General features: G+C 39.4%; 2 protein-coding genes across 2 annotated transcripts; both read right to left on the minus strand.

Moving 5' to 3' along the window:
- Window positions 1-1,652: 1,652 nt before the first annotated feature.
- mrps2 (mitochondrial ribosomal protein S2) lies at window positions 1,653-3,897 on the minus strand. The gene is made up of 4 exons (XM_030769419.1): window positions 3,853-3,897; window positions 3,467-3,580; window positions 2,939-3,068; window positions 1,653-2,723 (listed from the first exon to the last, which is right to left on the minus strand). The coding sequence occupies exons 1-4, from the start codon at window positions 3,875-3,877 to the stop codon at window positions 2,180-2,182; spliced, it is 813 nt and encodes a 270-aa protein (XP_030625279.1). The 5' UTR covers window positions 3,878-3,897; the 3' UTR covers window positions 1,653-2,179.
- A 1,119-nt stretch (window positions 3,898-5,016) lies between these two features.
- Window positions 5,017-14,658, minus strand: ppp1r26 (protein phosphatase 1, regulatory subunit 26). The gene is made up of 4 exons (XM_030767925.1): window positions 14,627-14,658; window positions 9,202-12,910; window positions 5,112-5,244; window positions 5,017-5,025 (listed from the first exon to the last, which is right to left on the minus strand). Exons 2-4 carry the CDS (start codon window positions 12,840-12,842, stop codon window positions 5,017-5,019), a joined length of 3,783 nt encoding a protein of 1,260 aa, XP_030623785.1. The 5' UTR covers window positions 12,843-12,910; window positions 14,627-14,658.
- Window positions 14,659-26,434: the final 11,776 nt, after the last annotated feature.

Below are 26,434 nucleotides of genomic sequence, written 5' to 3' on the forward strand. Positions count from 1 at the left end.
ATGAAGCATGTAGATTTATGATACGTGTGAAGAAAAGGTGGAATGATGGTGTATTTTATAGGAAGAATAAAAACTCTTGTGTGTCTCATAAATTACCGACTTGTCCATCCATGACAAAGAAATTAGTAATTAAACCTTCCGAAGTACAGACACGTAAAAATACTAAGGTAATTAAAAAAGTAATTTAAAAAACAAAGCAAAACAAAAACCAAAACAAAACAACAACTAAAAAAAAACCCTAATTGTTTTTTACAGCATTATTACTCCGTAACAATACGGATATAAGAAAATTATCTAGTCCTCACCGTGAAACCACGCTATTTCAAGAGATTAACCCAGTGCCGATTACTCAGATTATCGTGCTGGTACCATAACGGTCACTCTGCGCCCAAGGTCCGCGTGTCATTGCGCGTACAAACAGGACGATATGGTGGCACGACGGTTCATCAGACATAACATTATTTATATGTCATGTATAAAATCGTAGTGTTAAAATAGTATTATAATTACTACAAGTGACAATTTGTGAAGAAAAATAAATAAATACGTATAAATAGCACAACATACTTTTTAGTGCTGCGTGACTGTGCGCGTGATCCGATCCTAATTTGGACCTTAAGGTGCAAAACGGAGCTATGCCACCATGGAAGATCTGGGCAAATAAACTCAGGAGCTAAACTTTCTTGCTGTAATTATGGTGCTACCTATGTCACCTCATTCATTACCGCGAAACAAATATTCAGAACAAAATGAAACTACAGGTGAGTTATTGACAATATGTGTAACAGGTCACCGGAATTACCATGTATTAATAATAAATTAATAGATATACAGTTGTCTATTCCCCGTCCAATGTTTTTAATTAAACTGAAATTAACATATGCAAATATCTCGCTGTTAATTTGAGGTTTTGAGAAGTGATTTGTAATGCTAACTCGAGCACGATTTTAAAGGAACACACAATACACAGAATAGTCTTTAGGTTTAGGCATCTGCACTTAATATTTTAAAAGAAAGTGCAAACGTACAGCGATATTCCAGCAATTTCTGTTGTGTAGATTACTTCAGTTTCCTCCACCATTGTCGCCTGTTGCATGTACAGTACCGCCTAAAATAACAGCTCGTTTACTTATAGGTTATCTACGGAAACCTCTCAAGTCAAAATAGGAGGAGGTGCATTCGCCAAACGGAAGCAACGTTGTTCTTCCAGTGATACTTTACACTTTTTTTTATTTTATATGATTTAAAAGTACACGTATAACTTTCAAAAGTAAAAAAAATCTGTAAAGTAACTAAGGTAATTAAAGATACGGCACTTTATTTAGGATTTTAGTTTAAAACCTAATTTGTTCTCTAAACAAGATTCTCTGCAAGAATATTGAGACTTAAATTTGGTGCACTATTTGAGTAATGACTAGCTAAGACACTTAGTCAAATTTAAGTTGAACATAGCATGCACACTTTTATCTCCCCCTCTCTCTCACACACACACACACACATTATTCAATAACACAAAATCACACAGCGCAGAAAAAAAAATAAGATAATTTTGATTTATTTTCGGGCATCATCAGTCAAACATGACCGACTGAGAGCAACAAATGGTAGTGAATGGACTGATGTCTCTGGTTTACACATAAAAAAAAAAAAAAAATTACATGTTGACCCAAGGAAGGACATTTTGAATGAATGCAAAAGACTGTTTTTAGACAGAAGAAGTTCTCACACAAGATTTTAAAATAACTTTCAAACATTCCTCCAAAGCTACAACATGCAGAAGAGACTACAAATGAAACAAACAGCTGAGTCTGTTTCTGTGTACCCTACTACAAAGTCCTGAACAAAACCTCCAGTAGACGTTGTCATAATGAAACAAAATGGTGACTGATTTACCCAGCATCAACGAGAAGCTTTTATTATTAGCATACCTCATACACATACACAAAATGCATTGTGCATTCTCCAAAAAAAAGTGGTGATTACCATAAATAACTTTTCTCACACTCTCTCTTTTTGTGTATTCATTTTCAACACACCTATGACAGATATAATCTGTTTAAGCCCCTCAACATTACATCATTACATTTGAAAAAAAGGCCGAGAGATGAGTGAAAAAGGTCACAGGGTGGTAGTCTGGAGTTTATTAGAGGTCCCATTATTCCACTCTGTCTGTCTGACTTCAGGCATTGGGTGTTGGGGGTGAGAGTCCTTTAAGCAGCTCCATCTGTCTTCGCTTGTCTTTGGCGCGGTTGATGGTCATTTTAAACAGGCGGCAGTACATCTCCACGGCAACAGGTGTGTCGTCGTTGCCAGGAACCGGGTATGTTACTAAACTGGGATTGCAGTTGGTGTCAACGATACCCACAGTGGGGATGTTCATTTTGGCTGCATCCCGAACAGCAACATGCTGCTGGAAAACATTGTTGAGCGTGCAGAGGAAGATGATGAGGTCTGGCAGACGAACTCCAGTGCCGTACTGGATGGGTGCATTGGTGAGCAGGCCACCCTGCCAGTAACGCGTGTGTGCGTATTCGCCACACTCCTGAGCTGTGGTCTCCACCAGGTAGCTGTACTGCCGGCGGCGGGAGACGAAAAGGATCACTCCACCTCGGTAAGCCACATGGGCCGTGAAATTCAAAGCCTGCTGCAAGTGCTCTGCTGTCTGGTCCAGATCAATAATGTCGACACCCAGACGACTGCCAAAGAGATATGGCTCCATCAGCCTGGGAAAGAGAGAGAGAGAGAGAGACTAATGAACAACACAGAAGTGATACAATGTAGTGATGGCAGCAGACTTTGCTATTAAAATATATTAAAAAAAAAAAAAAAAAAGACAAAAAGATAATGTCCACACAGAACAGGCTTTCATGGATTTCATCTTCATAAACAGACCATTTCTGTAGAGCACATTGTGAACTGCTGCACACTGCTGACATACCTGTGCCTGCAGCCCTTCTTGTGTCCGAGGTGAACTCGGGCATCAAACAAGTCTTTGATGGTGAAGAGTTCAGACAGACGGAAGAAGTCTGGCTGAGTCAGTGGCAGGTTCAGAATCTTATCATTAATGGCTGCAGACAGAGCAGAGCAATTCATCAGATATCAAAAAGTGATGCTGCAGATTACTTATTCAGTAATAACATAAACATCTATAGTCTTCGTAATTGTTCATGCTATTCATATAGCAGAGAAATATATTCATTTTATAAGTATTCAGTGATTAAGGAAATATACGCTTAGAATTGCGTCAGAGGTTTCTCAAGGTAGCAGCTTGAATCAACAACACGTCAGAATAGATGTTGCTCATAATACCGTCTCGGAAAGTAATGTGCATGACGAACAATGTGAGATCGCACTAGGAGAAGGTTGCTGAGAAAAAGTGTGTCAAGACAGGTCTGGATCCAGAGGGGAGAAAGGGGGAAGTGAACACAGATGAAATGGAAATCAAGGCTAACAGGGTGTGATTTACCTGTCTCCACGTTTTGAGTTGTCTCTAATGTCGCTGACGCTGCTGCCGTAGCAAAAGTCTGAACGTGACAAAGAGGAGCTGCAACGAGCCGAGAACTACGGAGACCGTAGAAAGCTACAATTGGAACACAATGTTTTGAATGCGTTAAAACAGTCAGTAACATCTTAGATTAATTAGGTAACTCACTGGCTTTGAAGGAGGGACAGCTCATGTTTCTTGATTATCTCAAGAACACGGAGCACCACAGCAACTCACCGCAGTTACTATGCATCATAGATCTAGTGGCGTATTACAATTTCTTGCCATTTTCTAACAGAACAAAGCAGTATTTAGAGAAGTTAATGTTTGTACAACCATAGCAAAGAAATGTTGATGTAGGGTTTCACCTTTGCTTAGCATCCCCGCTGCCATGCTTGCGACTTCCAAGCCCTGCCCATGAAACCTAAGGTCATGTCGTAAGACTTATGGGAAACGTATTTCTGCAGAACTTCGGATAATCGCAGTCCCTGATGTCATGTGACACAACTCGAACTACAACTACCATATAATCGCAAATACGCTTCGAAATGCAATAAACTTTATTGTCAACCAAAACATATACAATGTACATCGCAGCTGACAATACTCAAAGTGCGTTTAACAATTAGAGACCGTTCAACAGATAAGCAACATCTTCCTTTAATAGAAAAATAAGCACATAAATTCGACTAAACCAATAAAACATAAATAAAAGTTTTACATTTTGTATTAAACATGGCTCTTAATTTTTCTTCTGAGGCAGAACAGTTACCTAATTTATCTTATGAAACACAAGCAGAAGCTGGGTAAAAATATCAATTCAAACTACTACCTCACGCCCCTAAACAAATTATTTTGGAAATATTTCATTTAACATTATAAAAGTTACTCATCACAAAGAATAATAAGTTTTCTTATTATTATTCATTAAATGGAAACCGTGTGGTCCCAGTGGTATCATGTTCCATGAAAAGACAACAAGGTGAAATGATTTTCTCCCTGAAATTAAATGTGAAATACATCAAACAAGATCAACATTTATGGCTATCATAATGTTTATTAAGTTACCCTATTTCATACCTACCTTAATGAAAGTAAAGCGGTTTACTTTGTGGGCACCCTAACCACAAAGGTTAACCTTCTCTTTACGCTCCTCTGTGAGCCCTGGAAATGATCAAGACTATAAAATCTTACATATCATACAGACATTCATGAAACATGTATCTGTCCAGTGTTCATTTTTATGCTAATAGCCCCATACCAAGATGATCTATTTTAGATGGCTTTATCTGTTTTTACTCAACAAACCTCATCATGGATGACAGTAATTTAAGATGCGACTGAAACTTGATAAAAACCACGCTGTCTTATCGTATCACCTACTAAAGACAAATGGCACTGCGCCTTGAAATGAGATCAAAAATGAAAGAGAACTTTACAGAATACAAATAAATGAATGAGCACCATCTGTACGGCGCACAACCTGTACAATGTCTTGGATAAAGCCCTACATGATTAAAATAGTCAACGCCTCAGGTGTACTGAAAGCCCAGAATATAAAGGTAGCATTATCACCAACATTTGTCAAAGCATGGAATCCAATGTGATGTATTTGTATCACCTTTACAGAAGAGTGTTCATGCCTCTGCTGCTGTTGAATGAGGGCCATTCTCCGGTGGTACTTGTGGCTCCTCTGTTCTGTATCCATGGCAACATAGGGGCTTGGCAATTGGCCTGGGTCTATAGAAGTGGACAGAGACCTGAGAAGGAACCACACACACACACACACTCCAAGTGTTACTCGACTGATTGACAGGCAGTGTTGCCTTACAATGCCTTTCACTGAGAAAGAAGCCGCACCTCAAATTCTGACAAAATAACATTGATGCAAAAGTCATGTTGAGATGAGATGTGGCACAGCCTAATTTCTCTAGCACCTGAATGATGATCAGGAAACGTAACAGAGAAGTAAAAATGAATACAATATCTCTGTGCAACAATTCTGTCTACCACCCAGTCTATCTACAGCCTAAAGGAAAAGAGCAATGACCCAGGTCCTCTTCTGATGAAAATCTGCTGTAGGGATTAGTTATTTTTCCAAAGTACCAAAGTATTAGTTCCCTTCAAATACAGCTCCACCCTTTTCTGTCTCACTGACACACAAAGTAACGACAAGACATTCTTTGAAATTCACTCTTTATTACACAGCGGCAGGTTCAGTCCAAAGTTTTTTTTTTCCTCCTTTGAGAGGTAAAATGGGGGAAAAACTTTTTTTCTGCAAAATATTTATGAAAACTGGCGATGCACAGCATAGTCAGTGAGTTTTTTCTTCATTTCTTCTATAAACAAAAATAAATAAACATTCTTTTCACATAGGAAAATGCATACATACAACAAGCAAAAAAAGAAAACTGTAGAAGCACAGAGAATAGTGATAAAGAACCTGTTTGAAGACACAGTGAGAAACAAAGAAAGAATATGTGCGTCTGTGTGTGTGTGTGTGCATGTGTCTGAGTATGTGAGAGAGACAGCGAAAGAGAGAGAGGGAGAGAGCAAGAAAGAGAGAGAGAGAGAGAGAGAGAGAGAGAGACACACACAAGCCACTTAAAGAAAATTTGGACTGAAATGTGACTGAAAAAGATCCTGTGTTGTATTTTGTGCCAAATTCATGAGCAAGTCTAAACTGTCCCTCTAATATGTCCACTGCAGTGAGGCCAAAAAAAAAAAAAAAAGAAGTGTTTGTCTTTCACACATTTAAGTCAGAAGTCCAACATAAACCTTACTATCATAGCAACTGAGTTGAGTGACAGAAAAAAACTATACACAACACAGTTACAAAAGACTACACATATAATTTCCATGTCAACACAGGAACTACTGAAATTGATGAGTGAAAAGAAACAAAAATAGTTCTTCAACACAAGTACTGGATGTATAAGTGCACAATTTCATTTTGAAAATGTCTGTGGAAAACTGGAACCTTGTTCCTGATATTTATGGTATGAAAATGGCTAAATGACAGTGCAGCACTGATAGTGAGTCCTAAGTCTTTAGTACCAGCCATATGGTACCCAAGGAGCTTCTACAACCCTTGTTTCTCATTCACTCAATTCATTGTTTGTTGCCATATCTTAGCCATTTGTGATGTCAAAATATACAAAATATGATATCAGATTTTTGAAAACTGATATCAAGCTTCTGAGATCTGATGTGGTTTTGCTATATGTAATGTCCTATTATTTCAGTTTCATTTAAATTTGATGTGTTTATGAAATCTATCAATTTCAACTCAATACCAATTTTATTTTGATATAAAGTTTTAAACAGATATCAACATGTGTGTCAATATTAACGCAAAAGAAACATAACGTTAAATTTCAAATGCCTGATATTCAATTTCAAAAAACCTTATCAAAATTTAAAAGCATAATATCAGTTTTCAAAAATGTGATGACCAAAACAAAGAACACACCAAAAAAAACAATCAAACGAACAAAAACCTGGTATCCAAAAACCTTGATCTGAATATCTGAGCCTCTCATCTTTTTGTTTGTAAGTTGTAATGTAAGTCGTAAAATTTGTAATGCATCTCAGGAATAATTGGCTTAACTATCTTACTGCAAAAAGATGGATACACAAGCAGATTGTCATTCCTCTCAAGATGAGCACATGGCACCTGTTGTAATGATGGTTTTAGAGTGGCTGAATATGTCGAAAAGGAATTTGCCTCTTCAGAGGATGAGGCTTTCTGGCAAACTGTTGTAACAATTAATCCATTTTACATTCCCCTGCAAGCACATGATAACAAACGCTCTGAATTGCCCCCCCCCCTTCTTTTCTATTTGAAAAAGAGCATTACTAACCACCTCCATTGTTTTACTCAACAATTTCAGTTCAGCTTACATTCCTTTGGAGAGCAGAAAGATGATGGTTACTGTTGATGAGTTCATTTTCAAAGAGTAATACAACCAACATGGCTTTAAACAAGACTTGATTAGAGTGTTGTTGTTGCATTGTTCCTTTACACACCCCTCTCAGTCTCTCCCCACACAGTTAAGTACCTTCTAACGGGTGTGCTAATACACAGGAGGCATGAACATAACTGTTATCAGAAATGGAAAGCTTGATATCAAAATTCAAAAACCTGATACCAAGGTACAAAAATCTGCTATCAAATTTATATATTTTGCATTATGAAAAATGGATTAAATGTTCTAACGGCTTGCCACAGTTTTACAGATTCACTCTTGTGAGATTCATGGCTTTGACCCTGTAAAACATCATTGGAAGAATCCGTACCCAACATGTTATGGAGACATAAAATAAAAAAAAAAATGTAAAAACAGAAAACGTAAACACAGATCTGTCTGTACAGAGAAAAGAACACATTTTATAAGCCCCGTAGCTATTTAAGCCCCACAAAATTTACATACATAATCTTATTCCAGCAATTAAACTTGAGTGACAGAGAAATTAAATCTGTTCTGCACTCAAAGTGACATGATTTTTCAGTTTCAAACTTCATTAACTACACAATGCTCACAATGCTTTGTGTATTTCCCTGTTCAGAAGCCTTTTCTACCCACACACACTCACAAACCTTTTACCACCACTGGACACTGGAGAAATACTGTACTGTGAGCAAAAGAGACCGGCAAATATTTATTCATAATGAGTAACGGTCTATATGATCGGATTTTTCAGAGAGACTTTTGTGCTGAACTGTGACAAACTGGAGTAACTTGGAATTCATTCACAAAACACACACAGTGACACAGCTGTCACTCTGCTAACTTGTAGACAGTGACAATGTCTCAGCCACAGTTTTCTTTCTCATGTGTATGATGGGTAGAAAAGATACTCAGGTGTTGTCAGCCAGATGGATTTTTACATAAAAGGGGCAACCAAGTAAAAGAGGATGCCGCTGTTGCCATTTTACCTTCAGACTCTTAAAATAAAAAATGAGCAGATCTGATCATAGACATGTCACTCATGAACTCAGGTATGGTAGAATGGTAGGCCTTTTTTTTTCATCCACCATTTGCATACATTTATTTGTTCCAGTGCATTTTACTGATTTACAAATTACACTAAATGAAAAAGCCACGTATCTAGGAAAAGTCACTTTCTACCATTTTACACTCTCATTCAGAAAAATTACAGTTGAGAAAATATAAACAAAAAAAGAACAATAAACCCAAATAAATGTCCAATCTCATCATTGTAAAGACACCATGTGTGCATTTAAATATATTTATAAATGTACAAACATATAAAAAAATTTACTCAAGATGAATACTAAAACTAAAATCCCTTGAACCCTGACGTACAAAAACACCTAAATGGACATATTGGTGGATTGAGCCACTGAGAAAAATTGATATGATGTATGGAGGCTAAGGCTACAAATAAAAAAAAAAAATCAAAGACAATTATTAAAGGAAAGGTTCAGCTTTTCTTCTTTTCATTATTACGTTCTTACCTTAAAGCAAGTCTATGGATGGTGACTTGATTTCGGTGTGAATGGCTTATTTAAATATCTCATATACAACCACTGTTTCCAGCTAAAAGGATTCTGACATTACAACCTTGAAACTCAGGTGTAGTAACCCGATGGAATGCATTAAACCCCAATCTACCGAGCTCTTTCAAGGCAAGGACATGATGGTGAAAAAGGTGAAAAAAATTAGTGAACCTTTTTCTTTGTCTCTACTTACAGATTAGGGAGCTGCTGCCTCTTATCTGGTCTCTGCTGTACACTTCTCTCTTCCTCTGACTCCAAATCTGTCTCATCTATACATTCCTCCTCTCTTTCTGCTTTTCTCTGATCTTCCTCCCTCTCTCTCCTATTACCCTTTCCGTCTCTCCCCTTCTCTGCAGAATGCTCTCTCTGCCCCTTTCCATCTTTAACACTCCTAACCTGAAAGTAGTTGGCCTGGTTAGTGGAGAGCTCTACATATGCAGCCTGGTCCCTGTGCATGTGGACTGTCTGGTGTGGGGGAACACCTGAGGGACATGGAGGGTTGGTGGAGGGCAGGTGGTTTTGGTTTGGGGTAGAGAGTAAGGGGGGCTGGTCCCATCTCCACTGTTTCCCTCTGCTAAGAGTGTAGAACCCCTCTGTCCTGATTGTGGAGGCTATGGCAGGGAGTCGGCTGTCTTTGTCAACCACTGGGGTCTCTTGGAAACTATGGGCAACTTTCACCACAGGAGGTGGTGAGGGACATACAGCACTGAGAACCTCAGTAAGAGAGATCCTACCCTTGTTTTGTTGGGTAGTAGATACTTCACCCTTATCTCGTGAGGTGGTTTCCCTGCCCTCACAGACACTGGGTTTACTGGGTGGACTTGGACATAGCATGAGAAACAGGTTTTGGTGCTGACCAGAGGATTGGGCAACTTCTGTGCCTGTCGGGGGTATCATGTTAGGACTGGATCCCTTGGTGTTGCTGGGAGATATAGTGCTGCTTTGAGAGGAAGGCTGATCCTTTCCTGTCTCTGAGCTGCCAATCAAAGGGTCACTTCCTTCCAGGGTCCTTTCTAATTTGATCTCTGTTCTCTTGTCTCCTGCCATGGTCCTGGTTTCCCTAGGACATGAGCTGTCCAGAGATGGGCCCTTGTTGGTAGACACGGGGATGTCTGTAGTCTTTTGTAGGTTTGCGGGTGTCTCAGATGACTCCTTCCTGCCAAAGCACTTCTGTTGTACAGTGCTGTTTTGCAGTACTTCCATGCATGACATTGTGGGCATTTCTGGCCCTGGATCTTCAGATTCAATGTCCTTCTCAGTAATGTGGGCAATAGTTTTGACAGTGCTATTTAGGCCGCCCTCCTCTTGCTCAAGTTTCTTTGCAGTCATTGAAAATTTTGCTTTCTCTGCCAAGAATCTCCGGATTTCCTGTTCAATGCTATCATCACTGTCCACTGAACTGCTATCTTCACTGTCTTGGGGTGACCTCTGCAAGACTTCAGACTGGCTGTCCGAAACAAACTTTCCTGTATTCCCTTTTGCTTTCTCTGGCTCTCCAGCCTGTCCAGAGACTTTTTCCTTCTTATTATTGCTCCGCGGATGTTCTGAGCTGCCTTTCATGGCTTTGGATTTCACCCCTCTGTCAGTTTTTGTAAAGTTCGACGGTTCTTTGCTGCTTTTAATGAGACTAGATTTGGGAGCCTTGGAAGTGGATACACTCTTCTGCTCTATGGAAGGTTTGTGTTTCTTTGAAGCGTCGACAGCTGATAAATATGAAGGCTTCCTGTCCTTCAGCTTCATGTCTCTCACTTTCTTTTTTACTTTTTTCTTCGTTTTCAGCAAATCTTTTATTGCTGCATCCAAATCCTCATCACTATCCAATGAACTACTTTTTTCACTAGTCTGTTCCTTTCCCTTTGAAAAAATCTGTGTTCTTGAAGCATTTTGGAAGTTGGACATGGAGGAACTGGAACCTCTGTTGTTGGCTCGAGAAAGTTCTGGGTCACGTTGAGAGGCAGAGATCTGTTGTGACTTGCTGCTTTTTGCAGAGATGGGGTTACCGCTGGAACTAACAGGTGGACTAGCTGAGGCCTCTGTAATCTGAGGCTTGGGAACACCACACTGGGCGAGAGGTCTCATCTGAAGCTCCTCTTCAGTTTTGTGATCTGTAATTTCTGTTTTAACAACCTTGCCCTTGCCATCCTTCTCTTTAAGTTTTCTTTTGCGTGAGAGAGACAGTCTAAGTGCTTTGTTCTGAGGTGTGCAGACTTTCGTCTTCTCTGGTTCCTTTGCAGCACCAGCAAGTTCTGCTGGGTTTGCCTCTGGTATGGCTGTGACAGGTGGCTGTTTGTGCATTTTTGCTTTGTGCTCCAGAAATTTACGGATCTCCTGCTCAATCCCGTCCTCACTGTCAATGGAGCTCTCATCACTTTTGTCATCAGGCCGTGTCAGGTGCCCTCCTGGATTCAATGTTGAGGACTCCACTGAAGTGGTACCACTCTGACAAGAGTTGTGGGAAAAAGCAACAGGCATGACTGTTTTGGAAATATCCAGAATGGCCTCTGCACACATCAACTCTGCTGTAGTGTTCACCTTCAATGTGGAGAAGGTTTGATGTTCTGTGCGGGTTTCTTTAGGTTTTGAGGTGGACAAAGAATTTCCTGTGCCTCTAAGGTCCTCTAATGGGGACCTATTAAAAGTATGACTGAGAAAATGCGGTTTGGGTGTGCATGATTTCGTATCTTTTTCTGTGGTCTTCTTCTTAATGTTGTTCTTCCTAGTGGACAATTTGAGTTTTTTCACAGGTTGTGTGCTTGCTCGACCTGAGGAGAGAACAACCGCTTTGCTCTGCTGTGTTGCTGTGTGCTGAGAGGGCTTAAGAGGACTTTTCTTTTTTTGTTTTTGCTTTTCTTGTTGGAAGCGACGAATGGCCTCTTCAATGCCATCATCACTGCTGGAGTCTGATTCCTCTTTGAGTTGAGGGAGTTTGGGAACCTCCTTTTCACTTTCATGCCTCTCTTTTTTCTCCTGTTGGTACTTCTGGATTGCCTCTTCAATGCCATCATCACTACTTGAGTCCAAAGGCTCCTCCTCCACTTTCAACATGCTGAGAGGCTGAGGTCTGTCTTTAGGAGGAGAAAAACCAGAAGAAGCTTTTTTGAGTCCAGAGGATGGAAGAGCACTTGCAGCTAAAGGTTTGCTGATGTCTGTCTTCTTTAAGGGGTTCTCTTTGCTCAGCTTCTTTTTCTTGACATGTTTTTTCAGCGTTGCAGAGGGCTGTGCCCCTGCTTTTACACTCTTCTGGACATGGTTGCTGGCAGTGAGTAACTTATTGCTATCAGACTGTTGTTGCTGTTTGAGATTTTCTGAAACCCCTGGATCATTCCGCAGAATTTTGGGCGCTCGTGAAGGACTTGATGCTGATGGCTCTGCTTTGCGTTTGTGATCTACCTTCTCCCTCAAATATTCCTGTATTGCCTCTTCAATCCCTCTGTCAACCGAATCATCACTATCTGAATCTTGGCTGTCCAGATCAAGGTCTGAACCCTTCACTTGAGCGTTCTTGTCAGTAGTCCCTGTATTTGACCTTCCTACAAGGTCTAGGTGTTGTACCTTACCCTTGTGGGTTGGCTGTCTGGACAACTCATGACTAGACTGCCCAGTTCTGTCTGTCTGTGCCTCGTCACTCATTTCAATGGAGGACTGCGTGCTCCTGAGGCTCTCGATGATCATCTGGACCTTTTGTCGGATGGGCGTGCCAGTGGTGGTGGAAGCAAGATCGGTGTCAGATGCGCTGTCATTGAAGTAGAGCGGCAGACTGTAGCTTTTATTGGGGGTACAGGACCTCCATTCTGTGTGAACTGCCACGACCGGAGGAACATTCTTCAGGAACATTCTAAAGTATCCCAGAATGAGGAGGCAAGAGACATGGGAGAGAACTGACCTCCAGCTTTGTTCACATCCTGAAACAGGCAAAAAGCACTTGGTCAGTTCTTCGCTGAGGCAAACACAAAGACAGTACATTACAACCACAAAGGGTTGAGAAACGTGTTGCAATGTCAGTTAAATGCCAAGTAATGTAGAAAAAGTAATGTCACATGAAAACAAGAAAGAGTCCAATTATTAAGTAAAACAGTTAAGATTTTATCCATTAACTATTTTAAAACAATGAGGCAATTTCACATAATTTTTGAACATGTTCCACATTTTCATGACAGAAGACCTGAAATTTGATCACAAAAAATGCAGCAGAAAAAGAAAAAAAAATCCGCCTCACTATGTTGAGTCTCATGAGGATGCTGAGGTTAACACATAACATTGAACTGATGGTGAGTCAATGGACAGCAACTAATCGTGCTTTCAAACAACAGCAAAAAGAAGAATTGTTGGCAAAATGAATATTATGTGAAAACAAATTGAGAGTGTAGTTCAGCAAACATGGTATTTTTTTAAGTGCATCCTTCTCTGCACCCTTTCTGCATATTATTTGAAGCTGTGAGTTCATTATGGTGGTAAACTGACACCATCATCGTTGATCAATAAATACAGTGTGATCTTGAGTTGCTTCTCAAAAGCTCAGATATACATTAATATTACGTGACGTTAACATAGTGCCACTGCTTTAGAAATCCAACATTTCTTTTTGAGATAAAGACATGATTCGTTTATTCATTTCAAGTAAGAGCGGCACATACAATTAAAACCAACTTTAAACGTTGACTAAAATAGCAGGTGAAGGTACCGGTCACATGTAGCGTGATAGACGCGCCATAATGCTTGTTTTCAATTTAGACAAATTACTATGGCCAAGCTGTGCTCACTACAAAGAATGAGGAGCCAGGGGTGAGAAGATACAAAAACTCACTTTACAGTAGACCGAAAAAGCAAACTTTTAATGACAGACTTTGAACATGCACTTAAATTTGGGTTGCAGATGATAAGACGGCGTGAAGTAGCTGCTACTTCGAAGTGTACTCTGATTGCTAAACAACTGACTGAGTAACCGTGGCTCTCCCCGGCTCCGAACACCAAAGTCCCTGACGCTGCTCTCATCCGTGAAAAAAACACACTCGTTCGAAATGGTTACAAATTAGTTTTACGTAGGATATATTGTAAATGTTCAAATGTGATTCCTACTAAACTGATAACGCTTAGTTTTCGGATTAACGCAATTGCTGTTTTTCAGATGTTTCGCGCATTGCAGCCTGCTAACTCCCGGACCTCAATGCCCCAGCTGTCGCTCCGCCGCACCGGCCTGTCCCTGGATCCTTCTGGCGGCTCTAGCTGCACTGATACGCGGTGAGTAGCTCTAAGACACACCGCAGAGGAACCAGCTTCCGTCGTGAGCCGGCCATTGCATTTCGAGCCACGTTCTTACACTGGCTACAGGAAAGAATTGGACGAGCGAAAGTTATGATGGAAAACTGGCAGCTGAAAAATTAATGAAGTGTACGAGATAGATGTGTAAAATAAACGAAGCCGGGATGTAAAGTTCTTAACGTACCCTAATGAGTCTCTTCCGATAAGGCTACCGTGTACTTACGGGCCTCTCTAAGCTACTTCGAACCGGCAATTTTTCTAGAGAGAAAAACCCTTTGTACTGTCATTTCTCAGAAACGTCCCAAAACAATCTGGCAGTGCTTACTAAAGATGTTCCACGAGGCAATAAGCAATATTACCTGGACGCCGTGGTATTGACGGTGGGGATACGCTGTCTCCCGAATTCGGCGGATTCCTTTGTAATTGTTACAAATTTTAGTGTCCACACACAGGGTACGGGTGCGCGCAGTGAGTGCACGGTTTCGTTCACCCTTGCTGCCTTACTTACCTTGAAAAGCACATTTAAAGACACAGCGCTATTTTAATTGAACATTGAGTACCTGTGAATTGACAGACACAATATTCGCGCACAAAAAGGCAAACATGTGTGATTGGGTGTTAAGTGCATACTTATGACTAAAAATTCCATTAATGATTTATTTTCGCGATGGGCAAGTAGTACACAATGACTTAAATGTATTAAATAACGTAACGCAAGTCCACAAACATATAACTGACACAAAATATTACCGCAAGAATGAAATAGCATGTTCTTCCTTTTATGAAATTTTCAGTATGGGTGTTAATATAACTGTTTCTTTATCAACTACACTTCTGAAACTCTTTCAGCGAGTGCAAATGGATTTCTATCATAGTTTAAACAATGCATACATTATTAATAGGACTTTCATATTTTCAACAGCTTCCAGTGTCAAAACCATGAACTTATATCTCGTAATTATTTTAATAGTTATTAAGTGCACCTGTGGTGGTGTGTGATAGCCAAAGATTTCTAGGCTCTGTGTGTGTGTGTGTGTGTGTGTGTGTGGGTGCGCTTATGTATGTATTCATTTCTGTTTTGCAAGGAATGTAGCTGTATACAATCGGGATGAGAAACCAGATATTTGAACAAGGCAGATCACTGCGTCTTATATTCCATTTTTTCCACTTGTAGGAATGTTAAATGTTAACCTTGAAACTCAGCTCCTCTAGCTGATGGAATGCATCCATCCTCAGTCATCTTAACGTAACAAGAAGACGGTGAAAATATGAAAGAATGGCAAACCTTTCCTGTGGCAAGGCTCCAGTGCCAGTTTAGAGAATGAACTAAAATTCCATTTTATAATTTTTAGAGAAGCATTGTGGATATTAATTTTAACTTGTTTTCTGACCTGAATGCGCTGAGGCTATTGGAGCTCTGCTTTTGTCCTGCACAGGGTCGAATATGATATGAATATGATATAACATGTTGGAGAATCTTTAATGTTTGCTGACTCATTCATGGGCATTAAAATTCCCTGATATGTCACAGGATTGTCAGAGACATAGCACAAATTTTGTACAGACACTTACGCACAAATATGCATAGCATACAGCCAATGGCTAATTAACTAGCCTGAGTTATCTACGTGGAATATCTCACTGTCAGAGAGAAAAACAGAGAGAAAGAGAGGTCCATTCAAGTGTAAATTTGGACCAAAGTCCAGACACAGACATATTGCTGCTTTGCCTAATATTATTTTTCTGGTATTTCCTGGTTTGTTTCAAACTCTTCTGGCTTAGTAATGAATGATCTACTTTAACTGATTGCTCCCCCTTCAGCTGAGATCTTCAGCTCTTGTATCAATTTATTTTCTGGCCGAGAACAAAACTGCCAGATTGCTTTCTGTATTTGTGTTTCGGTGCTTCCTCACTGAGGAAGAATAAACTTGAAAAAAAAAACTTTTATACTTTCATTTTTATTTTTTGGAGTGCATCTATTTTAAAAAGAAACAAAGAAACAAACAAAAAACAGATTTGAGTACAGGCATTGGATTAAAACACTCCTTGCAGCACATGACTATATTGTGAGCTGCAATAATTTTATTTATTTATTTAGTTCTTGCACATTCATTGTCAGAGTAACCCTCTCCCCCAGACACACAGGTAATCCACTCATTAACAGATGCATACAGGTCTTAAAAGTTCCTGATTGCACCATCCTTTTCAGATGATTCAGATTGTTATGTTCTGTGTTCAGTATTTTAAAGAGAGTTGAAGGCAATATCGCTGTGTGATTCAGTAGTGTAGAACCACTCTGTAAATGCAGTTGTGCAGTTGTCTCCTTAAGAAGGGGGTTGACTGACAGAGGTTAAAAGAAGGGTGGAAAACAGTAGAAAATCAGGCTCAAAACATAATGATAACTGTAGTGCATAGAATGTATGTATAGATCTTTCATGCACATTGTGCACCACAAAGCAATTTACAGGTAATTAAACATATAAACCAAGCACCTAAAATATAACAAACATAAGAAAATGGGTATAAAAAGTGGCAAAGTTTGATAATGTAAGGCCAATTTATTTGATGAAACATTAGTTACAGATAATGAAGAGACGCTGATGGTTTATGAGGGGTAATTTCAGTGTCTCCCTCCATTTTGGTACCACCAGATGGCAACATGTACCCAGAGTTCCTGAATATGCTGCAAGCTTCCAGTCAAATATTACAGTGCAATATCACCAAGTATTACCAGAAGCAAGATATTAACTACGATTTTCTCTCTATAGTCAGAGTAATGAGCATAGTATCATATTCTGAATATTTCACATTTTCATCACTCTATAGATGAGACCCCCATTTTTTTTTAACCGTAAAGAATTCTTTTGAAACTCAGCTATGACATCCAGTGGAAAACATCACTTTAAACATTATTTTCTGATTCTGTATTGTTAGTCAGTGATGTCACTATCTGACGTTCACTTGAAGTTCCATAAAATGCAATTATGAAAGGATTCTGACAAAGCTTTCATGGACCAATCTTGACAGAGATTTAATGGCCATATGTGTTATATTTCAGGAGCAGTGTTTGTCCAATCTAATGAACGCTACATATTTAATGTAGCTCTGTCCAAGAGGTCTTCTTTTAAGAAGTTAATGTGGTATTTTTTAGAAGACCTAAAATATCAGATTTGATTGACTGGCGTGAAAAATACCTGCCCTAAGGATCCTCAGGGCAGAGTTGCAAAATACTGTAAAGAGTAACCAGAGGGAACGTAATTGGTATGAAGGAGTATTTAAGATGATTATCAGTGTGGACACAATACTTCCATAATTACAATGTTATTCTATCAGTGTGGACACAGTACTCCCATAATTACAATGTGACTCTATCCAGGAGCTTTATTTGGGAATTGAATTACATTAGACAGAGAGCATTGTCTATCTTTTTAGCTTGCTTTTTTAAACTAAATTTTGTGATATTTTTCATTGTTTGAACCTTCCTTTATGGCATGTCTCCCATTTTTGCACTAATGTTTACATCTTTGCATTTCTTTCTGCCACCATTCCACTTCTCTCTCTGTCTCTGTCTCTGTCTCTGTCTCTATCTCTCTCTCTCTGTCTTTGTCTCTCTGTCTCTGTCTCTGTCTCTCTCTCTCTCTCTCTCTCTGTGTGTGTGTTTGTGAGTCTGACAGTGGTGGGTTGGTTAGAAATGTTGTCATAAAGACTGAGTGTGAAAACCAGTGATCTAGGAGAATCCAGAGAGATTGAGGCATGTGTGATGATTGCTATGGTCTGTGTTTAGTCTTGATGAGAAGGTCTGAATGCGCTCAGAGATGTGCTATGAAATGGGTTCACAGCCTGTAGTCATTATAACTTTTTCTCTTCCTCATATTTGTCAAGGGCAGTCTTTCTGCTGTGTTTTTTACTCAGTTATTTAGCAAACTGTGTCTTATTTCCCACATCACAGGGTCTTTGTGTCTTTGTATCTGTTGGCCAACAATTGGATCTGGCACCCTTTTTTAAATGATGAGAGGCATACTTGTCAGAGGAAACATAAGTTTTGATTATGCTTGTCACAGAATTAGTGAATGGAGGGGGAGGGACAGAGAGAGAGAGAGAGAAAGAGAGAGAGGAATTTAGGAGAAAAAGAGAAAAAAAAAAACAGATGGAATGGTAATAAGGGGATAGCTGGATCCATTAGCTCTGCGGGTGCTTTGGGGCAGGAAATGAGATATAGGGGCAGCTGCCAGCACATACTGATCTCTTTATACAGACAGAGAAATCTACAGCAGACAGAGAGGGGGATGGGAGCGAGATGGATGGATGGATGGATGGATGGATGGAGAGATATATTGATGGAAGTATAAAGAAGAGTGTGAGAGAAAGGAGGGGCAGGAGAGAGAGATGGATTGGAAGGGTAGATTTATAGCACATACTAATCTATTTATATAGGCTGAAATCTATAGCTGAGTCTCATGAAGGAGCCGAGAGGGACGAAGGGAGAGGGAGAGAGGGAGGGAGAGAGAGAGAGAGAGAGAGAGAGAGAGAGAGAGAGAAAAACTCACTTTATTTGTAAAATTCTAAAGAGGCGATTGATATATATATATATATGTATGTATGTATATATATGTATATATATGTATATGTGTATGTGTGTGTGTGTGTGTGTGTATATATATATATATATATATATATATATATATATATATATATATATAATCACACGTAAATCAAGATACATCACATCTCAGGGACTTATTTAAACCATCGTTAATACTTAAGTTCGTATTGAAGATCTGACTTTGACAGTTGCTTGAGAATTCTACATACTTTGACTGCACCATTCATCCTGATACTTCAGGCCAGCATACCAGCATACATACTGGGCAAAAAATCAGAGCCCGTTTAACTGACTGGATGTTGCAGATGCTATTACCTGTACCTCATTTGTCAGATGTAGCTGAAATATGACTTACTGAGAAAGTGTTGGTTATTTAATTTAAATAAAGAAATAAATAACTGACCGTCCCATAAGACCTCATTTGGCCCTTAATGAGGACGCAGGCAAATGTCCTTTAGCTCAGCGGTATATTAATGAATGAATGTTTTTGATGAATAAATTAAAATGTGTACAGTGAGTGTGTTCTGACCCTCTGGTAGGTCATTACACACATCCATAGACTCACACACACACACAGCTGGGTATCTAAGCTGACCATGCTACTTATGGTTTGTCCCCAAAGTTGAACAACCATAGGACTTTGCCATGTCAGAGAAACTGCTCTGTAAGTCCTGTGTCCTCTTATGTTGATGCAGTCTCCCCTGTTGATTTAGTATTTCAGGCCTCAAAGGGCAAATAAGAGAAGAATGACTATTTATACTCAGAGGGTTATTCAGGATATTGGGACAGCAGAAATATTCATGCTGTTAAAGAGTATTGCCAGATGTTAAGTCAGAGGCAAAACATTACCATAAGCTTTATAATTATTACAATAGATCATTTAATAGAGCATAAGTGTACAGTTTCTATTCCTTCATAATCAAGTTATTACAGAGACTTTAATACAGCCATCCTAGTGCATGGTCAATGAGATGCACGGTTCTGCTGAGTTCAGTAGAATCTAACTGCACCTGTGCTTGGTTGGAAACTTATATGGTCTCAGGAAAACTTCACCAAGTTTCTGTCGCTCTGTTCTTACATTAAAGTACTGTAAGGGCGGGGGATTAGTTTTGGTGTGGAGGGTGTTTTCAAATGTAATATACTCCCATTGTTCTGAACTATAAGGAAGATAACATTATCAAGCTGAAACTCAAATATCACAGCCAACGGAATCCATCAAACCTGCATCTGTAACCATTTTAAGGTAAGAACACAGTATTGGAAATCTGAAAAACTAGTAAAACCAGACAATGTGCGCACTGGATCTCATGTAGGCTCTTATTACACTCTTGATTGTCTGCAAACATTACAGAGGAATTTTGCTCTTTGTATTTCACCCACCCAGTACCACAGACCTGCTGGAGACATTGTTTACAAAGCTTATAGAAATTATTCTCCAGTGATATCACTCAACTGTGGCTTAGATGGGAAACTAAAGCCCAAAGCCAATCAGACCTCACTCACCACTGAAAGTCATTTAGTGACTGGCATTACATCCAAAGGCCAGTACAGTGGCTTGAATTTTAAGACTGGGATACAACATTATGAACATGGGTTTGGATTTTTTGTTGTAAATTAAGAGGTTGCCTTATACCTGCGTGTGTGCATACCTGTGTATATGTATGTGTTTTTGTGTGAGACCATGAAATGTTGAATTTGTCAGTATTTTGTAGCAGAGTAACAGAAACATCAGGCTCTCTGAGGCAGCCTTTCCATAAAGCCTGTGGATATGAGGTGATTTAGTTCTATGACTTCTTAATATTGTTTGATGTGTATGCATGTGATAAAGTGCTATTAATAAGCTGTAGGTCATAACCCTTAGTTACGTATTACAGTGTTTTTCCAACCTGAGGGTATCTCAAGTGTAAAAATGCTAACTCCCAAAGCAAATGTCAGCTTCCCTTGGTAATTGGTTGTGTGTGTGTGTGTGTGTGTGTATCTGTGTGTGTGTGTGTGTGAGAGAGAGAGAGAGAGAGAGAGAGAGAGCGAGAGAAAGTGAGGGAATGTTTGTGCTTAGGGTTGCTGTGTTTGAGAGAGAAACTGTGTGTGTGTGTGTGTCCCTCTGGGATGGTGCACCTCAATAACATCTGTTTGTTGGTGTGGGAGGTGAGCAGGGGGGGCTGGGGTGGGATGATGTCATTAGTGTTTGGGGTGTGTCCCTCGGGGCTTTAGAGGTGCCCCTGGGTATTTCAGGGGGGAAAAATCCATCTGAGGGAGGGGGGGGGCAGGTTAGTGAGGATAGGGAAGTGTATACATGATATGCATTAAAAATATTTAGGTAAAAAATGATAGGGACAGAGAAAAAAACCCAGATTTGAGAAAGGTGAACGAGTTCAAACATTTTACATCTACTTTTCTCAGCTGATTTAAGCGAACACCGAGAATTCTCCCTCTCTCTCTCTCTGTCCGCCCCATCACCCTTCTCCCTCTCCTGAGGTCAGTGTTGAATATTTAATGTTAAATGTCTCTGAAAATACCTGTGAAAATGCCCTCTGGACTGGTTCTATTTCCTAGTGGTATTTGCAGGTTGTGTTGGAACTGAGACTAATGTTTCTGATAAAAAGATAAAAAGATAAAAAGACAGGATTCATTTATATATAGACTGGATTTGTCTCACACCAGACAAATTGACAGCGGAGGGAAATGTTTGCCCAGTCAATGTGACTTTTAACCAGAATGGTCTCTCACACTGAAAGGTTGTCTATAAAATATGTATGTCCATAAAAAGTGTGTGTGTGTGTGTGTGTATGTGTGTGTATGACTATGAGACAGAGAGATAGTAACGGGTGTGTGTGAGATGACAGAATGTGTTGGTGTGAGAGTGTGTGATGGTAAGGTGTGAGTGTGTTAGAGAGAGAGTGAGAATGTGATGATGGTAAGTGGTGTGAGAGTTCACACAAGTTTGGAAATATGTGAAATAAGTTTCAGAGGTAAATATATTTTCCTGTTTTTTATTTTTTGAAACCCCTTTTTTTTGTAATGTCAATTATTTTGAGCAAAAAAGGGGAAAAATAATTCTTGGTCCTCATTAAGATGAGAGAACAGATATGAGAATGAGGAGCCTGTTAGTCTGTAGAATTTGTTCTGAGACGCACGACTCATAGACCTGTTCACACACACAAAGAAACTGACTGGAGCCATGGTCGACACTTCTAAAACACAGACTACTAATTAAAAGAGAGAGAAGTAGGTTGTTTGTTACTAATGAGAACTATGTGTCTGCAGTATTTGAACTGTATTTTAATATGACTGCGATATTGGTTCATTTCTTTGGTGTATCTGTGTGTGTGTGTGTTTGTATGTGGATATATTGAATAAAGTCAGCAGTCATTAAAGTCTTTTTTAAATGTTTGAAAAAAAAAAAAAAGTTACATTTTGGGCAGATACATTCCTGCACTTGTTTGTGTGTGTTTGTCTGGAACAGTGTTTTGTAAGGACACACTAACTCTACAGTTTTAGGGTGTAAATGTCAAAACTTCAATTTCCTCTTATTTTCTCCACACACACACACACACACACACACACACACACACACACACACACACACACACACACACAGAGAAACAGCAACAGAGAAAACTCCGCTCTCTCTCTCTGGAAATGTGTTTCTGAGTGATTTCTCTGCGATTTTTAGTTGTTCTGATAGCCAAAAACACAATATTCAAGTGGACACAATACAGTTAGTGAGGTACATCAATATATATTTAACTATTTTAGGATCTTTAGAAATGAATGCATTCAAACCTTTTAAACTGCTTTAAAGTGTGCCCAGATCTAAGGATCTCTTCCCCTTTCTCTCTCTCTGTCTCACCCTCTTTCTCTCCTTTCTATGTATGTATGTGTGTGTCTTTGTGTGCGTTTCATTGCTAGTAGACCATGTCATTTCTCTGTGTGGTACAGTCTTTCTGTGTTTGCAAATTCTGGGGCATTTACAACATACATTCAAACAGAGATTTGTAAAGTATATAAATAGATACAAAATATTGTTAAATATTTCATGTTGCAGTCAGTCTTGACATTTAGAAGGCTGAAAGAAAGAAAGAAAGACAGACAGAAAGAAAGATAAAGGATTTATCTCTTGCTTTTGCATCAAGGGGTTTTGCTGCATTGCGGATGTGAAACAAATGGGGGCAGTAATGATCTGTACGACACCTTCTCCTCTCATCTCCTCTCCCCTGCTGTTACATCACCCCTCTCCAGCTTTCTCTTTTTCTCTCTTTTTTTTTTATCCCACATATAGTTAAAAGACTTAAAAGGCCCCCCTCCTCTCTCTCTCTCTCTCTCTCTCTCTCTCTCTCTGTCCCTCTTTTTCTCTCCCTCTGCTTTCACACAAACACCACCACGCATGATTTAGGGCCTAGGGCCTTGATATGAGAGGTGCTATGCTCAGTGATGTATCTGTGTTTTGAAACTAAGAGGAATGAAGAGTGAAGAGTGCTTCACCAGATATGATAGGACAGTGTACTGGCAGCTTAGTGACATAATATTAGATCATTCAGTTAATTTGGCAGGGACTGAGATCTTCCATCATAATTCCATCATAATCATGAACCTTCTTTGGGTCAATGGGAGTGTATAGCATTTTATGTCATTCTTTTTCTTTTAAACCCTTATACCCTTTTAAACATTATTGTTCTTAGTGTTACATTGGCACAGTTTCTGCACTGTTGTGTTTTTTTTTTTTTTTTTTTTTTAATGTTGTCTTGTAATTTTGAGGACTACGAACTCCTGTAGTTATAGCTGCTTTCATAATGATATATCAGAAGTACTCATGCAAAAAAAAAATGTAAGTGATTTAAATTGAGCCGAACAGGTGTAAACTGTATTCTACTTGCAAAGTGTTCTGTTAAAGTCCCTGGACTACATCTTCAATTTTTTAAAAGTCACTTTTTAAAGCTCATTGGATTTGACAGTGCAGTTGAAACAGAAAACAGACACGCAGCAGCTGGCTCGTGAGAATGTGACCTGATTAGGTTCAGGATGCACCGTCTGTACCTACAACAACCAAAACTATTGAAGCTTAGTGATAGAGAATTGGAGAATGGGGGAAGACAGAAACAGATAGAGGAAGAGTTTAGAAGATGGGACAGGGGTGTCTGGGAATTAGAATGAGTTTTTAAGGAAGAGGACCATTTGGGAACGAGAGAGAGTGGAATGGATTTGTGTTGTCTGTTCGGATTAGAGTCTGTGTGTGTGTGTGTGTGTGTGTGTGTGTGTGTGTGAGTGTGTGTGTGTGTGTGTGCACGCATGTCTGTGTGTGTGTGTGTGTGTGTGTGTGTGAGTGAGTGGGATGTTTCGAGTGGTGCTGTGATCTGAGGTCTCTTCATTATTGAAACTCAGATAGAGGTTGTAATTGAAAATGTGACCTGCCCATGACAATACAGGAATAGAAAAGAGAGAGAAGAAAAAAAAAGCACACCTTCATCCTATCTCTCATGCTCGCGCTCTCGCTCTCTCTCATGCTCGCGCTCTCGCTCTCTCTCATGCTCTCTCTCTCTCATGCTCTCTCTCTCTCTCTCTCATGCTCTCTCTCTCTCATGCTCTCTCTCTCTCTCTCATGCTCTCTCTCTTGTTCTTTCCACCCTGCAGCACTCAGTGAGGAGAGCAGAGATGGGACAGGAGGAGGTGTGTGTGTGTGTGTGTGTGTGTGTGTGTGTATGGTGTGTTTATGCGTGTGTTCAAGTTACCAGCAGGGGAATTTGTTAAAAGAGGCTATTTTGTTCAGTCAAACTATGAGTGTCTGGCCAGCCGTAATGAGTCAGTAATATCACCTGTATTGTGTATGTAACTGTGTAATTAATATCAAGGTGCATTAGCAGCTGCATTTGTGTGTGTGTGTGTGTGTGTGTGTGTGTTCATGAAGTAGCTCATTAATATCAGGCTACTTTAGTGGCAGGTGAGGAATGACTTCATTCTCGACCCATCTGTTTGGAGTCCTGTGGTTACACTAAGATGACTGGTTGTGGCTGTGTGAGCTTTCCATGTGTGTGTACGTGTGTGTACTGATGCAGGCTTGAATTCAGCCTATATAGGGACAAAATAACTGAATACATAGTAGGATTACAAGGACACTGGCAGTGGGGACATTCCCCTTATTGTCCCAAGTTGAGCTTTCATAATAGAATAATATACACTCAGCACATTTCACATGCGAGCATTTTGACATATCTTAGTCACAACCTGATGGCTAATATTTATTCTTGCCATGTTCTCACTAAAGTTTTCATCAACATTACCTCTTTTGTAACTTCAGCACTCCAAAACTGTTTAGATAAAATGTTTGGAAATTTGTGAATGATTTTTGGACCAACCCACTCATGATACTGGCTCGTGCTTGTTTGTTTGAAAGCTTAGGTAAGGTTTCTAGATGTTACTTGAAAATTATCCATCTTTTAATTTCTGAGGGAATACATTTATTGTAGTTACAGATACTGCATGTCATAATTTCTCATTGTGTCACAAACATATTGGATAACTTTTACTGGAAACACGCAGTTAGCAGCAGATGCAGAAGAGGGTGAGTAGCTGGTAATTTGCCATTGCATAATGTGTGTAGTTGCTTCTACTAAATAACCTTTCCCTGTGAAAGGGATCCTGTGATGCTGAACACAACAGCACTGAGAAAAAAAAATGAAATTCTCATAATTAGGATTTACCAACTGAAAAATACATTGAAGAAGATATGCTGCAAGATACAGGGCACTCTGTTCTGCAGTGATACACAGAACGTGCTGATGCTCATGTGTTCAGTATTAGTCAATATACTCATGTTAGGTAGCAAACTGCAATCACATTGCTTGAACTGAAAACATTAAATGGCGTTACATTTTGTGCAATAACTGAAGTATCAAGTGAACATGAGTATTCAAACACATTTGCATTTATAAAATTACATGAGAAATTGAAGGAATTGGAGCAATGATTGTAAAAATCAGGGATTCTCTTCATTAAGTTCATGCGTGTGTTATGTCTTGTTAGTTTGCGCAGCGAGCAAAAAAAAAAAAAAAGGGCAAACAGTTAAGATCATGCACTGAAAGTGAAACAAAAGACTAACGTTTAGATGTGACTTAGTGGTGCACGCAACGGTATAGTCAAAATGTTCTGGATTTTGTTCCTTTACACAATGACTCTCTGACGACATGCCCTTGAATAAGAGCACATAACCTCACAGTTGTTCCACGGCCTGTGTCTAAAATGCTAGAAAATATCAAGTTCCTCTGAAAAAAACGTAAGCTTAATGAATAAATGTAAATAGTTTGGAGGCAACATAAACAAAATGGTCACATTTACACATACTTTACACTCAGAAAGGTACGATTTATGTTGTAATTAGAAATTGACACTATAAGCTACGAAAATAAAGATTGTGACATTGGAAGCTTTATAGCTTTGCTACCGGATGAACATCTGAAAGTTCAAGTTAATTTTCATGCACCAATAATCTCAAACTACTTGGTCTGATGGAGCAGTAAGCCTCATGGACTGGAGGCAATTGGAGGAAGACTGACACTTTTTATATCCCAAG

The sequence above is a fragment of the Chanos chanos genome, chromosome 3, assembly GCF_902362185.1.
Source record: "Chanos chanos chromosome 3, fChaCha1.1, whole genome shotgun sequence".
Taxonomy (NCBI): Eukaryota; Metazoa; Chordata; class Actinopteri; order Gonorynchiformes; family Chanidae; genus Chanos; species Chanos chanos.

Coding starts and splice junctions, on each gene's coding strand:
- mrps2 (XM_030769419.1), bottom strand. CDS start 3,877: ATGGCAGCGGGGATGCTAAGCAAAG. Junction 3,069..3,466: donor AACTCAAAACGTGGAGACAG/GTAAATCACACC, acceptor CTCTGTCTGCAG/CCATTAATGATAAGATTCTG. Junction 2,724..2,938: donor AAGAAGGGCTGCAGGCACAG/GTATGTCAGCAG, acceptor TCTCTTTCCCAG/GCTGATGGAGCCATATCTCT.
- ppp1r26 (XM_030767925.1), bottom strand. CDS start 12,842: ATGTTCCTGAAGAATGTTCCTCCGGTCGTGGCAGTTCACACAGAATGG. Junction 5,245..9,201: donor AGGCAGCAGCTCCCTAATCT/GTAAGTAGAGAC, acceptor GTTCCTTCTCAG/GTCTCTGTCCACTTCTATAG.